The 16,481-nt window shown below is 45.7% G+C and overlaps 1 protein-coding gene across 1 annotated transcript in view; it reads left to right on the top strand.

The window, feature by feature from the left end:
- Window positions 1–12,431, top strand: part of LOC126249567 (uncharacterized) — a 58,577-nt gene extending 46,146 nt beyond the window's left edge. The window contains exon 4 of the mRNA XM_049951230.1: window positions 12,054–12,431. Within this exon, the coding sequence (XP_049807187.1) occupies window positions 12,054–12,312 (259 nt within the window). The 3' untranslated portion in view covers window positions 12,313–12,431. The remainder of the gene's footprint in view (window positions 1–12,053) is intronic.
- Window positions 12,432–16,481: the final 4,050 nt, after the last annotated feature.

Genomic DNA, 16,481 nt, shown 5'->3' with positions numbered 1-16,481 from the left:
ACTGTAGGGACAGATTCCTGACTGGAAACGGAGGAATAAAAGTCCTATGAACATGTGTCTGGAAATGGACGGTGTGCGTGCACCGATAGCAATCGTCCTGGAACACAGTACAAAGCTGTATCGCATCCACGTCGCAACAGATGTTAAGAGTGGCCTTCGTGGGATTGCAGGTGATAGGGATTGTAGCGGTTGTCATGCAGGATACACATAATTGTTCCTTTGGCTTACACCATGTTGATGGGCCACTTGCCTGGAGCTTGTACTAGGGTTTGTCTCATGATCCGATAGAACCTGGTCTTCCAAACCTGGTGTACGCACAGTTCGCTGCCTCCTGCACGTTCGTTTATCTGAAAGGGCCCGATATCACAGAAACCTGGTATAGCCGTGCTGTCTCTCGCCCGTTTCCCTGTGCTTAGTCGTATACAAACACTATCTCGGCTTGTCCCTGGCATGAATGCCGGACTATCCTGCTGCTTACAGTACACTGCGTCAATCACACAGCCTGAAACACACAAGGAACAGTCGGCACGTGGTCAAAGGAACTGTCATTCGCCAGTGCCATCTACCGTGGCAATGATGTATTTCCGGACACATGTTTATAGGACCTTTTTTCCTCCATTCAATTAGGAAATCATCCGTGCAGTTTGTCGGTTTTATTAATGTTCACCCTGTATACATACATACAATTTTATGATATATACGGATTTTGTTTCGTATTACGCATGTATTTGGGGCAGCTGTGTAATTTGCATTAACGCTGATGACAGACTCCCCTAAAATATCATACGATATCCATTTACATATATGTCCGAAAGAACGGCCACTATTTTGATTCTGCAGCCATTCTGAATAAAGACACGAATAAAGACATTAGCTGCCAGTATCATTGGGGAAAGTTGAAAATTTGTGCCGAAGCTTCAAAGGACAGACGCCACATATATATATGTGATAGCGGTCATTCTTCCCTTCAGTGCAGATGCACACAAAGCTCGAACTCTGACGGGAATGGGCGAGATGCCGCGAGTAATGAGGCTAATGAACAGGGGCACTACATCAGTAGTGTGTGGTGTAAGTTGAGAATTTGGATCTGACGGGAGGTCGCTAGGGTAGTCCGTGTGGGTGTTCTGACTACTGTGTGCAGATGGCGTAGTGGTCAGTGCATCTACTTAGTAAGCAGTAGACGTGGGTTCGAATCCCATTCTAGCACAAATTTTTAAGTTGCCCCACAGATATAAATCAGTGCCCATTGGCAGCAAATGTCTTTAATTCCCTTGTGCCTTGTTCCTTTTATTTGGCTCTTGAAAATCTGGATTCTTGTGCACTGGTTAACTTCAGCTCCTTCTTCACAAGTGCGGATCCAAGGAGTGAGGGGGTGTTTTTAGGTTTATGATACACTTTAAGATAGTGGTTCTAATGCTTTATGTGTTCTACATGGTCTCCCCCTACAACGCAACAGCGTGAAACAGTCAGGAAAGTCCTTCTTTGGGATGCTGTTAAACGCTCGCGTCACTTTGGCTTGAATGCTGGTTACGCGGTTGACAAACTACGGCTGCATGTCCGCTACTTAACAGTGCCACTCACCTACGCACATTTGTTGTTTACAGCGGTTAGTTCAAGCCACCACCATAGTCGCTGCACTTACATCGGTTATATGTCATGAAAAATGTAAGCCTGGCAACTGTTTGGATAGACTGCCTATATTAATTTACAAAATTTTCAACCACCTTCTGGAGAATACAGTGTCATGAGAACTAACTCTCGTAAATGGTAAGGGTTATAAAAATATCACAAACTCGGTTTAAGAGAGGATACTTTCCATTTGGGTTGTAGAGGCTTACATGACATAGATTTGCGGCCTGACTGGATGTAAAAGCGTTTCAGCCAGGAAAAGGTGTCCATTCACAAAAAAATGGTTCAAATGGCTCTGAGCACTATGGGACTTAACATCTGTGGTCATCAGTCCCCTAGAACGTAGAACTACTTAAAACTAACTAACCTAAGGACATCACACACATCTATGCCCGAGGCAGGATTCGAACCTGCGACCGTAGCGCTCGTGCGGCTCCAGACTGAAGCGCCTAGAACCGCTCGGCCACACTGGCCGGCGTCCATTCACACGCTGTGACCATAGCTACTGCGGTATGGTTCGTGATGTGGAACTGACATAACATAGGAAGTTGAGGGAAAGCAAGACAGAAGGGGAAAGATGCTCTACTAGGAAAAGAACTAACGGAAACACTGTCTGTTCCGATTTATATGCTCGTATTGTCATAGTCCATAGTCCGCAAACCTGTGATAATGACCCTACAACAGGAATTAACGGACTTTGAACGCAGAATGGCAGTTGCGAAATTTCAGGTATTGCTTCTCACAGGCAGCACAGTGGCCTACGGCCTTCACTTAACGACCGAGAGCAGCGGCGTTTGCATAGAGTTGTCAAAGCTAAGATACAAGCAACACTGCCTCAAATAACCACATAAATCAATGTGGGACGTATGATGAACCTATCCCTTAGGACAGTGCGGTGAAATTTGGCGTTAATGGACTATGGCAACAGACAACGGACGCGAGTGTCTTTGCTAACGGCATGAAATCGCGTCCAGTACCTCTACTGAGCTCGTGACCATATTGCTTGGACACTAGACGACTGGAAAACCGTGGCGTGGTCATATGAGTCCTGATTTCAGTTGTTAAGAGCTGGTGATAGAGTTCGAGTGTGGCGTAGATCCCACGAAGCTATGGGCCGAGGCTGTCAACAGGACGCTATGAAACCTGGTGGTGGCTGCATAATGGTGTTGGATGTTTTTAAATGGAACTGAACTGATCATTGACTGGAAATGGTTATTTGGCTACCATTCATGGACTTCATGTTCCCAAACAACGACGGAATTTTTATAGATAGCAATGTGCCATGTCACTGGGCCACAATTGTTCGTGCCTGGTTTGAAGACCGTTCTGGCCAATTCGGGCAAATGACTTGGCCACCCAGATCGCCCAACATGAATCCCATCGATCTCTTATGTGACATAATCGAGAGGTCAGTTCGTGCACAAAATCCTGCACCGGCAACACTTTTGCAGTTATGGATGTCTATAGAGGCAGCATGGCTCGATATTTCTGCAGGAGACTTCCAGCGAGCTGTTGAGTCCATGCCACGTCACGTTACTGCACTACGCCGGGTAAAAGGAGGTCAACACACGACAAGACTCCCGGCGTACTTCCTCAACTTCATCTACAGCAAGACGGCGCACAGCTTCTTCAATGGAACTGACAAAGACCAGTCGTAGCGGATCAATGTTTTATTAAGCGACTCAACATTTCACCAAGTCGATAAGGATCCTACTACCCGAGTGGTGTGGAAAACAGCGGAACTTCGCGCTCTGAAAAATTTCGGTTGCGCGTTTACTTTCAGTTCCAAATGTGCTGCACAGTTCTTAGCGCAACCAAGGCCCGGTGCAAAAATGTCTGCAAATTCGTCACATAGACGAGAAACACTGGCTGAAGGCACAGTCTGGTTCACTGATAGGACCTGATTGACTATGGACAAGTTAAACAACTGAAATAAATCTAAACCAAACAAGTTCACTGCAGAAGAAGAACGAAGTACGTAAAATGACACAAGTTTTGTTTGTCCCTTGTATGTTGCAAGAAGGCTGCACTGTCCTAACACAGGGATATTCTGACCGGAATAGCTAGTTAACTTAACATTTGCGGCACGCAACGGATGTGTGCCCAGTTGTTTGTACGTGTCTTTATTGATTAGTGAATCTGCATCTCCGGTATCGAGCTGGAATGGGACCATGTTGCCATTAATGACCAAATCTACAAAAAGTTTATTGTCCTGCTGACGACAAGAGCGACTGTCTTGTGCAACGTGAACTGACACTGGTACAGAATCACTTGCGACTTGACGGGATTTCCGTTGACGTTGACGCACACTATTTGAGGGACGAACACAGTCACTGTTAGAGAGAGTGGCGCTGGGCAGAGTGGAATGAACTACATGAATGTCCATGGGCGAAGGTTCACGAGCCTGAGTATTATTGGTTCGATTCCGGAGCGAAGCAAAGGGCCTGGAATGGTTGGGAGTGTCCGATCTGAGCTTTTTCTGGCAAACACTCTGAACATGTCCTTTTTTATTACAGAAAAAGCAAATAGCTTGGCGGGAGGGGCAATTCTCACGCGAATGTCTAGTAGCACACCGCGGGCATGATTTTAGCACTGCATTTGTTTGCTTGCGCGGCACACGTAGCAGAGAGCTTGACGGCAACTGCGCGGACGGGCGCGAGGGCTGTTTACTGTTCCGTGCAGCTCGCCCGGCGGGCTGGTTAATGTGACACACAGCTGGCGAAGTTTCAAATGATTCCTGATAAGTCAAGTGTGTCTTGCCTATCCAATATGTCTATCACATGTTGAAGGGAGGGATTGACTAGTTTCAAAATCTGTTCCCTTATACGAACTTCAGAAACGTTCTGTGCACGTACCATAGTATCTGAATAAGGGAGTCCACATTCACACTCAAAAGCACAATCCCTAGTAAGGCCTTGCAAAGTTGCAACCCACTCCCGATTAGTTTGACCGGCCGTACGTTTTGTACGAAAGAACGTATACCGTTTGCCAACTACTTTGACTGATTCCTTGAAATATGCATCTAATGCAGACAAAATTTCGTCGTAGGACAGAGTTGCTACGTCGCGTCGGGGAAACAATTTCACTATCACACGCTAGGTGGACATTCCGACACATGCCAACAAAAAAAGCTGCCGCTCGTTACCTTGAATTCTGTAGGCGGCGAGATGGAACCCAAATTGGCGTGACCACTCCGTCCAGCTTTCCAGTGCCGCATCAAAAGGACGAAAAGGTGGTGCAACCGCGTTTTGTGGCTGCGGTAGCGGTGGAGCGGCGGCGGCCGCATCGTTATGCATTGCACGTTGACCCTGGACGAGCTGTACAAGGGCATCCAATAAGGCCTGCGTCTGCTGATTCTGCAAGCGATAAAATTCGGACAGTACATCTGGAGATTGTGGCGAAGCCATGACACAAATAATTTAAGCAAGTATAAAGAAGAAGACCGTTTTTACACTCGTCGCCAACTTTAGTGACTTGGCAAGACAGCCAAGCCACTCGGAGGTAGCCGAAAGGCACGCGTTTAAGCTCACGCAGACTGGCGTGAGGTCTGGAACAGGACAATGTCTTGAGAATTGCAAATAAAGTACGAAGATCTTGGAATACTTAACTTTAATCCATAATTGGAGAACATCGCTCTGGATGATACATAATTTATAATCTCAATATAAACTGGTAATGGCGCCTTGCTAGGTTGTAGCAAATGACGTAGCTGAAGACTATGCTAACTATCGTCTCGGCAAATGAGAGCGTATTTGTCAGTGAACCTTTCCTAGCAAAGTCGGCTGTACAACTGGGGCGAGTGCTAGGACGTCTCTCTAGACCTGCCGTGTGGCGGCGCTCGGTCTGCAATCACTGACAGTGGTGACACGCGGGTCCGACGTATACTACCGGACCGCGGCCGATTTAAAGGCTACCACCTAGCAAGTGTGGTGTCTGGCGGTGACACCACACTTCTAACAGTTCCTTACCAAAGGGGGTAATTAATAAACTCAAACCAAATAGTTCAGTCTCACCTAGGCTATATGGACTGCCGAAGATCCGCAAGGATAATGTGCCATTATGTCCAGTTATGAGTAATATTGGAGCAGCCACCTACGACTTAGCAAACTGCTTGACGTCTTTGTTCAGACCAATGGTAGAAAATTTTCCACATCACATAAAGAATTCTTGTGATTACATCAGCAGACTTAAGTTATTGCAGCTGCAAAGTTATGACTTGTTGGTCAGTTTTGATGTGGTCTCACTTTTTACAAATATACCTCTTGTGGACTCATTCCGTCTCATTAGCAAGAAGTTTGGCGCTGACGTTACAGCGCTGTTTGAGCACACCCTCTCCTCTAGATATTTTTTATTTAACTACGAGTTTTATGAACAATCAGACTGTGTCGCCATGGAGAGTACTTTATCTCGCCTGGTGACCAACCTTTTATGGTAAATTCTGAGGAGCGAGCGCTCGCCTCGTCCACTTTTAAACCAACAGCATTTTGGCGATACGTTGACGACACTTTTATAGTTTGGCCTCATGATTTCGATCGTCTGCGAGAGTTCCTGCAACATCTGAACTCCATACACGAAAACATAAAATTTACTTTGGAGATGGAGAAGGAGCGTTGCGATGGCTCACTTGGTCATAGAAAGCCTACTCACACAGACCTTTACTTGCAAGCCGCTACTTGCCGCCGTCCGGCACAAACGATTGGGGTTTGGAAGACCTTGATTCACCGAGCCCACATCATCTCTGACACAGATAGTTTGCAAACGGAACTGGAGCAACTGCAGACTGTGTTTCTGAAGAATGGGTATTCGTCCCAGCAAGTGGAGAGAGCGCTGCAGATCTGTAAGCGGCAGAGCAAAGCCGGCCGGTGTGGCCGTGCGGTCCTAGGCACTTCAGTCTGGAACCGCGTGACCGCTCCGGTCGCAGGTTCGAATCCTGCCTCGGACATTGATGTGTGTGATGTCCTTAGGTTAGTTAGGTTTAAGTAGTTCTAAGTTCTAGGAGCCTGATGACCACAGATGTTAAGTCCCATAGTGCTCAGAGCCATTTGAACCATTTCAACGGAGCAAAGAAGAGGCTCTGAGCACTATGGGACTTAACATTTGAGGTCATCAGTCCCCTAGAACGCAGAACTACTTAAACCTAACTAACCTAAGGACATCACACACATCCGTACCCGAGGCAGGATTCGAACCTGCGACCGTAGTGGTCGCGCGGTTCCAGACTGTTGCGCCTAGAACCGCTCGGCCACTCCGGCCGGCATTCCGTGCGACTGCGGCAAATCTTATATAGGGCAAACGACGCGTACTGTGCAGGATCGCATTGTAGAAGATCAGTGGCATACTCACCTCCTTCCGCCTTTTAAGTCTTCCATTGCCGACCACTGTATTTCCGTGGTCATATAATCAATTAGAGTGGGACCAAATCTGTGGCCCATATATCTAACTTTTGTAGTTGTGTTATTAATGAATCCGTGGAAATGTGACTGTCTGACAGTGAGTATCTTATTAATAGAGACGGAGGTTTTCAATTGAATTCTGCATGGAATCCAATAGTTGAAAAACTTCGTGTCCTCCGTAGCCGGCGTAGTTCTGTGATGGAACAGCGGGAAGACAATCGAATTGATATCGATGCGGCGTGTTTTCACCACGGCGGGCGCGGCGCAGCAGAATCGAACGCGCTCAAGTAGTGCACGAGCAACGCCAAGTGAATCTACAGGGTGTTTCAAAAATTACCGGTATATTTGAAACGGCAATAAAAACTAAACGAGCAGCGATAGAAATACACCGTTTGTTGCAATATGCTTGGGACAACAGTACATTTTCAGACAGACAAACTTTCGAAATTACAGTAGTTACAATTTTCAACAACAGATGGCACTGCGGTCTGGGAAACTCTATAGTACGATATTTTCCACATATCCACCATGCGTAGCAATAATATGGCGTAGTCTCTGAATGAAATTACCCGAAACCTTTGACAACGTGTCTGGCGGAATGGCTTCACATGCAGATGAGATGTACTGCTTCAGCTGTTCAATTGTTTCTGGATTCTGGCGATACACCTGGTCTTTCAAGTGTCCCCACAGAAAGAAGTTACAGGGGTTCATGTCTGGCGAATAGGGAGGTCAATCCACGCCGCCTCCTGTATGTTTCGGATAGCCCAAAGCAATCACACGATAATCGAAATATTCATTCAGGAAATTAAAGACGTCGGCCGTGCGATGTGGCCGGGTACCATCTTGCATAAACCACGAGGTGTTCGCAGTGTCGTCTAAGGCAGTTTGTACCGCCACAAATTCACGAAGAATGTCCAGATAGCGTGATGCAGTAATCGTTTCGGATCTGAAAAATGGGCCAATGATTCCTTTGGAAGACATGGCGGCCCAGACCAGTACTTTTTGAGTATGCAGGGACGATGGGACTGCAACATGGGGCTTTTCGGTTCCCCATATGCGCCAGTTCTGTTTATTGACGAAGCCGTCCAGGTAAAAATAAGCTTCGTCAGTAAACCAAATGCTGCCCACATGCATATCGCCGTCATCAATCCTGTGCACTATATCGTTAGCGAATGTCTCTCGTGCAGCAATGGTAGCGGCGCTGAGGGGTTGCCGCGTTTGAATTTTGTATGGATAGAGGTGTAAACTCTGGCGCATGAGACGATACGTGGACGTTGGCGTCATTTGGACCGCAGCTGCAACACGGCGAACGGAAACCCGAGGCCGCTGTTGGATCACCTGCTGCACTAGCTGCGCGTTGCCCTCTGTGGTTGCCGTACGCGGTCGCCCTACCTTTCCAGCACGTTCATCCGTCACGTTCCCAGTCCGTTGAAATTTTTCAAACAGATCCTTTATTGTATCGCTTTTCGGTCCTTTGGTTACATTAAACCTCCGTTGAAAACTTCGTCTTGTTGCAACAACACTGTGTTCTAGGCGGTGGAATTCCAACACCAGAAAAATCCTCTGTTCTAAGGAATAAACCATGTTGTCTACAGCACACTTGCACGTTGTGAACTGCACACGCTTACAGCAGAAAGACGACGTACAGAATGGCGCACCCACAGACTGCGTTGTCTTCTATATCTTTCACATCACTTGCAGCGCCATCTGTTGTTGACAATTGTAACTACTGTAATTTCGAAAGTTTGTCCGCCTGAAAATGTACTGTTGTCCCAAGCATATTGCAACAAACGGTTTATTTCTATCGCTGCTCGTTTAGTTTTTATTGCCGTTTCAAATATACCGGTCATTTTTGAAACACCCTGTACCACTGCTGTTTACAGTAAATGCTGATATCTTGTATTTTACACTTGTGGCCATACTTTTCCAAATGCTGTGTGTAAAGTAATATGTTAATCTTGCCGGTACACCTGCCATGCCTTCTTTTTGTATTAGCAGTCTATATCCACCCTATGTGGTAGTCGTTTTCGTCATATAATTCAAGTTTCGTTTTTTGCCTGAACCTCTTCTGTTTCCAATTTTATTTCTCCTACACTTAATCATTATCTGGACTTGAAGAAATAATTTCTTTAATAGGGAATGGCTTAAGTCTATTTGACACAATGGTTCTTTTTTTTTTACGACTTGTGGTATAACATTAGTTACAGGAAGGAATGTCGGAAATAGCTATATGTGATGGTATTGTGGAGAACCATGTCTTGGATTGTTTCTCCTGCTTTAATATAGCACTTCCGTACAATAATTATATCGTCTTTGTTGGGGCCTGTGTTAAGAATCTTTACGTAGTTTACAGGTAGATAACTAAAACTATATGCAGACAGAACATAATTTATAAGATTTTCTCGGTCTTGAAAGCCTGGGAGGTTTATTTGTACACCACTCAATTTTCGGGTGTTCTTGTTATCCCAGCAGACAAGCTGCAGAACGTTGTTAAACACCACACTTCAACTATTCTGTACGTTATTAGTTAGCCATCACCAAATGAATGTGAATTGCACAGAGTACAATGGAGCACATAGAAAATACTGATTGTTAGAGTTTAAAATACTTAAACAAGCTTCAACAGGGTCAAACACACGATCCATTTTGTAGTTGTACACTATAGCCTCCAGTCTGGTAATACCATGCTCTTTACCCAAAGAGGACGTAGATGTTTCTCGTAGTTGAATGTCTGGACACTTTATAAAATCTATGTAATGGTTACCAGTAACTTTGTTCATACCTGGCCTCGTGATTTGAAGTATAAAGTTATTATAAATATTTAGTATACAATCATACAGGACGAAAAGTATTTAAACCGACAAACTCTGGGAGGTTATAGGGGACATCAACACAAATATTTTTCCCTAATGTCATTTTTTCCTATGAGTAGCATTTAAACCGGCAGGGGAAGATTTCTCTGGCAGCAAATTAATTGAACCAACAAACACTTTTCCATTTTTTTATAACCAAGAGACAACACATTAACACAACCCAATTTCAGTTACAGTAGATTTTTAAAAATGCCTCCATTGACACGTAAACAAAGGTTACACCGTCGGATCATGTTCTGCCTGACACGGGCAAAAACCCCAGGAGTACCCTGAATTGTTCCTGCTGCTGCTACTATCCGGGCAACCAGAGCCTCTTCTGATGCAACAGGAGTTGCGTAAACAAGGTTGCGCATCTCTCCCCACACAAAAACGTCCAGAAGGGACATATCCGTTGAGCAGGCCATGGTACAGGACCACCTCTGCCAATCCACTTTTCTGGGAACCGTCGGTCTAGGAATCGGCGCACACGACGACTGAAATGTGCTGGCGCCCCGTCTTGTTGGAACCGCATGTGTTGTCTTGTAGGGAGCGGGACGTCTTCCTTGCTATGCTCTTGTGAGAAAATTGTAATAGCGCCTGCCATTTAATGGCCTAGGTAGGAGATATGGCCCAATTAAACAGCCCCCGACAACACTGACCCACGCATTAACGAAGAACCGCACTTGACGAGCGCTAGTAACTGTGGCATGTGGGTTATCCTCACTCCAAACATGCAAATTGTGCATGTTGAAGACTCCATCATGCCCTAACGTTGGTTCATTGGTAAACAACATAGAGGATGCAAATGTAGCATGCATTTCACACTGTTCCAGGTACTACTGCGAAAACTGTGCTCTGGGTGGATAATCAACTGGTTCCAGGTTGTGGACACGATGTAAGTGAAATTGACGTAACAATTGCTCTCGAAGGACTGTTCTTACATTCGTCTTATTCGTCCCCATGTATTCCGCTCCACATGCTGCAAGACAGCTTCCTCAAATTGCAGCCGTCCGCGGTGGTCTCGCGGTTCTAGGCGCGCAGTCCGGAACCGTGCGACTGCTACGGTCGCAGGTTCGAATCCTGCCTCGGGCATGGATGTGTGTGATGTCCTTAGGTTAGTTAGGTTTAAGTAGTTCTAAGTTCTAGGGGACTAATGACCACAGCAGTTGAGTCCCATAGTGCTCAGAGCCATTTGAACCTCAAATTGCAGCGTTCTTACCGTGCGACGGCGTCCCTGTCCAGGTAATCTGCTAAATGACCCGGTCTCAGGCAGATGTTGGTACACAGCAGCAAAGGTCGTATAATGCGGGATACGGCGATTAGGATATTGTTGTTGATAAATCCGCTGTGCGGCTCGTCCGTTGTGGTGCGCTACGTAGTACGCACCAACCATATCAGTGTACTCACTCGGGGTGTATCGTTCCATTACTAAACAGAGACAATGCACTACTACACTGGTGGAGAGCATTTGCCTACAACTGAAGAGTGTAATACGCCCTCTAACAACTGAAGATCGTAATACGGCCTCTAACAACTGAAGAGCGTAATATGGCATCCACCGGATAATCCTCACGTAGGTCCGCAGCTCGTGGTCGTGCGGTAGCGTTCTCGCTTCCTGCGCCCGGGTTCCCGGGTTCGATTCCCGGCGGGGTCAGGGATTTTCTCTGCCTCGTAATGACTGGGTGTTGTGTGATGTCCTTAGGTTAGTTAGGTTTAAGTAATTCTAAGTTCTAGGGGACTGATGACCATTGATGTTAAGTCCCATAGTGCTCAGAGCCTAATCCTCATAGGAAAAAATGACATTAGGGAAAAATATTTATTTTGATGTCCCCTACAGCCTCCCAGAGTTTGATGGTTTAAATACTTTTCACCCTGTAGATCATCCACCTCAAGCAGTCTATTCTAGCTGTCTTATCGTTGTCAATCATATTCTTGCTTCCCTGGTCACCTCCTTCCACAAAGAATTTGTGGTTTGATGTAAAGTAATCGCAAATCTCGATTTTATTAAAAATACTGGCAAAATCTTGCGCTATGTTGAAATCCAAAAGGTAGTCGATTACACGTAGCTGCTAGAATATTCGAGGCAGCCCTTTCATTAGAACATTCATTTTAACATCAGCTAATTCCACTTCGTATGATGGGTAAAGAATGAACAGTGTTTACCTTTTGTATTTGGCAGGTCTGAGAAATCCGATCCGTCGATGAGCGAAATGGAACACATAACGAAGTGCGTGAAGTCGGAAGAGGTGAAGTCGGCGTCCAAGGAGAAGGAAGTGGCGGACAAGAAGCTGGAGAAGCAACTGCAGCGAGCCCGCGAGAAGCAGAAGCGGGGTAACCGCTGCCTGGCCGACGTCATGGACCAGATGCGCCTCGAGTACGACGCAGTCCGCCAGGAGATCCGGGCTTGCGCGCAGCCTGCGCCCAAGGAGGAGCTCTGACTCGCAGATGCTCCATCTATATTATGCTCTCTCTGATTTACAATAAATCCAATCATTTTACATTAAAATTTTTGCGTCATCGATATGCTGATTAATAAAGTGTGAAATTTTTTGTAGTTTCTTTGCTACATTTTGTTGCATTTTGTCACGTATTGTGAGCGTGGGATTGATCTGAGATGTACCCTTTACCCTGTGGCTCTTGCAAGATGCAATTTCCACTCCCACACTACTACAGCAGTCAGATAGACGCTCCTAACGTTCTAAAGAGAAATGCCTGAAAAACTTTCAGCAATAAATATTTTCTGGAGTCATCCGCTGTAAGGAAATGACACAAAAATTCACAAAATTTCTTACGTAACTAGTGGGATACTTGGGTACTGGAGTAGTGCTAGTTAGTGTAAGAAAAACATGAAACTAACGAAAATTATTATTTATTTGGCAAGAATTCTGAGAAATCACAATGGCACTTTTAGTTATGAATTGAACACTTTGTTTCCGGGTTCTTTTCGGAATGGGAAGTTACCTGTTAAGGATAGGATTCGCTAATGAAATTTCTATACAACGTTTAAGATTGTTATTGACTTGGCAGAATGGCAGAGAGCCACGCCTACTCAACTTGAATAATTATCCATTAGAATCTTGCTATGTACGGTCGAGGCTGTCGTGTGTGAAATGCAGTGAAGGGTACTGTTGTGGAGGAAATATGGGGCTCGCAATAGCTGTAGCACACAATACCATAAGCTGCGATGACTGCTGTTTGCGCCGCTCGTTGCTGACAAATAAGATAACTCTTGTTCTATCTAGATTGACCTTCGCCAATCAAACTCTCCCTATGCCTTGATGAAGTCAAGGACTCCTATTCGCCCCTAGTCTAACTATTGGCGTGGTACACCATGATACCACTCAAAATTTGCTCGCAGGCGTGTAACTATAACTCTGTCCGTTCACAGCGCACAAAAAGTGTGGCGGCCAACACAGTGAACAACGCTTAATCGCAAAGACTCAATATGAAGTTGCACTTCGATTCGCTCTCGACAAAGGTGCTCTCCCAGTGGAGTACTGAGGAGAGACTTGTTACTCGCTCTTTGAGTACACGTACGATCGCGCATGCTCTCGTTACGTGTTCTCGCTCCAAGAGCGACAACGGAACGGTCCCTCTCCACGCCAGACGTGAAGGGGTATATCTTTCGGTCTCTTCCATTACTCCTTCAGCTCAAGGCATCAGAAATATTGTCTGCCAATCAGCGTTGCTCTTCTAAAACGGGAGAATGACGTTTCGTTTAAGGCGACCAATCCGGGAATCTGTAGTATCGGCGTTTGGCGTTTGCTGTCTCCCCGTGAAAATCTCTGAAACTGCGTGCTATGTGTAAAGAATGTGTAGGCTGGCCGCTGCCACACAATGTAGCGGAATTTGCTTTTAAGCTGAACACGGGGTCGTCCTTTCACTCGGGCAAACGCTGTCTGATCTACGGGCGGTCACCAGCCGATGTAGATGGGTTGGGACTGGCCTCCTGGCGTGCGGTTGCCTCTCTCGAACTAAAAGCTCCTGTGACCGTCGTGTCTGGAATGTATGTGTGTATGCCAGCCTCGAGTATTTCAACCACTCTGCGCACTTGCGATTTATTAGTTATTTGCATATCGTTTACATGAATTCATACAACATTGACTTTATCTTATCGAGTTTGGGTTCGAATGAAGCGTCTTGATGTGCGGAATATGACTGTGAGGGCGGAATATGTAAGCAATGAAGGTCAGGAGACCACGACGTCTTACAGTGTGACTGCCAGAAGAATTTTATTCTGGATCAGCGTGTTAAATACACTGCTCAGCCAGAACATTACGACCACTGACCTACTATCGATATAAACCCGACCAGGCGATGGCAGTCACCAGGCGAGGAATGACTGCTAGACAGACACAAACGTGGTGCATTCAGTATCAGTGAGGGTGGTGATCGTGTGTAGAGTTGGGAGGTGGTACTATTTGTCTGAATTTGATCGAGGGCAGTTTGTGATGGCCCAGAGGCTCAGCACGAGTATTTCGGAAATCTCACGACTTGTCGGGTGTTCAAGAAGTGCTGTGATGAGCGTCTTCAACACGTGGCGAGACCAAGGTGAAACCACGTCCACAAGTTGTGGGGTTGGGCGGCCAACCATCATTACACATGTCGAATGTCGTAGGCTGGGCAGACTGGTAAAACATGACAGGAACCGAACTGTGGCGGAACTAACATCAGACTTTAATGCTGGGCAGAGTACACATTTGTCTGAACACACAGTGCACCGAACACCACGACATCGACAGCTAAGACTTAGTCGAGCACTGGACGTTGGGGCAGTGCCAAAGCGTTGCATAGTGTAATGAATCCTGATAACTTCTTCATGATGCCGATGGGAGGGGGCGAATCCGTCGTCTTCCAGGCGAACAACTCCTTGGTACCTGTACTGTGGGACAGAGACAACCTGGCGGCGACTCCATTATACTCTGGGGAACGTTCGTGTGGCTATTCATTGATCCAGTGAAGCTCGTGCAAGGCACCATGATGGCCAAGGAGTATCACACACTGGTTGCAGGCTACGTACACCCCTTCATGACGATCATGTTTCCCGACGGCTGTGGCGTTTTTCAGCAAGGTGATGCACCACTCCACAAGGCTAGGGTTCGAGGAACACAGTGTCGAGTTCCAGTCGATGTCTTGGCCCCAAACTTCCCAGATCTGAAACCGATAGAACACATCTGGGATTTTATTGAACGTGGGGTCAGAGCTCATCCCCCCTTCTCCAGAATTGACGGGAATTGGGTAACTTGTGTGTGCAGATGTGGTGCCAACTCCTTCAGTGACCTACCATGGCGTCATTGCTTCCATACCACGATGCGTCGCAACTGTTATCCTAGCGTATTAGCTAGGTGGTCATAATGTTCTGGCTGATCAGTGTACTTCATATTCTTGTCAGAATACCAGTAGCCCACTGACGCAACAGAGATAAATATATATCCATCCTGAAATACCGATTGCAAGATTAAACACGATAGTGTTACATGCAGATATACATAAATGATCTGACACTTGAATTTCAGAATATGCAAATTATACCCCTTTTGCAAATGATAGGAATGAAATGAGTCGCAGTTAACTTACTGTATTAAAATAAATTAGTTGGAGGACTGACTTGAATAGCCTTCGCAATAGGTAAATAGCAAATTAATTCATAAGTAATATGTATGGATGCATTCACGTTTATTATCGTCGTTCACAAAAAAATGGCTCTGAGCACTATGGGACTTAACATCTGAGGTCATCAGTCCCCTAGACTTAGAACTACTTAAACCTACATACATCCATGCCTGAGGCGGGATTCGAACCTGCGACCGTAGCGATCGCGCGGTTCCAGACTGCAGCGTCTAGAACCGCTCGGCCACACCACCCGCCCATTTTCAAAATAGGAGAATGACTCGATTATGCACTCGAACTCGCACGAGAAACTAGAAGAAATCAGAATGAAGAAGACAGTAATTTGATATCATTCGAGTGTTGGTAGGAGCATTACTACTCACTTTTGCACAAATGCAGACAAAATCGATTCATGTAGCACTTCCGTATTTATTAGCAGGAATACAAGTTGAACTCAGCAGTACACTTTTCAAAGAGTAGAGAAGCAATACAAATTTTTTACTTTCATGTGTTCTTTCTTGCAATTACCAAAAATCATCATCGAAAGAGAGCAATGGCTGGTTCAAATGGCTCTGAGCACTATGGGACTCAACTGCTGAGGTTATTAGTCCCCTAGAACTTAGAACTAGTTAAACCTAACCAACCTAAGGACATCACAAACATCCATGCCCGAGGCAGGATTCGAACCTGCGACCGTAGCGGTCTTTAACCGCACGGCCACTTCGGCCGGCCGAAAGAGAGCAATGTGTGCCACACTGACAATGCTATGCTGAGCAATAAACATTATCACGTCTTCAGCTCATAATCTCAGTCTAGTGGTAGATTCTTTTCAGTTACTTTCATAAAGGAACACTGCCAATGTGCACTGCAGATTCTTGTGTTAAACTCCTAGGACGATGAAAGCAGAGTTCAAATTTTTCTTTGGACATCTGCAAAGCAGCGTAGTAAGGGATTATAAAGAAATGTTAGTTCAATTTTGTACGAGCAAAAAAGAATA

Source organism: Schistocerca nitens, chromosome 3, assembly GCF_023898315.1.
Source record: "Schistocerca nitens isolate TAMUIC-IGC-003100 chromosome 3, iqSchNite1.1, whole genome shotgun sequence".
NCBI classification, from domain to species: domain Eukaryota; kingdom Metazoa; phylum Arthropoda; class Insecta; order Orthoptera; family Acrididae; genus Schistocerca; species Schistocerca nitens.
This window is presented reverse-complemented; position numbering and strand designations above follow the sequence as displayed.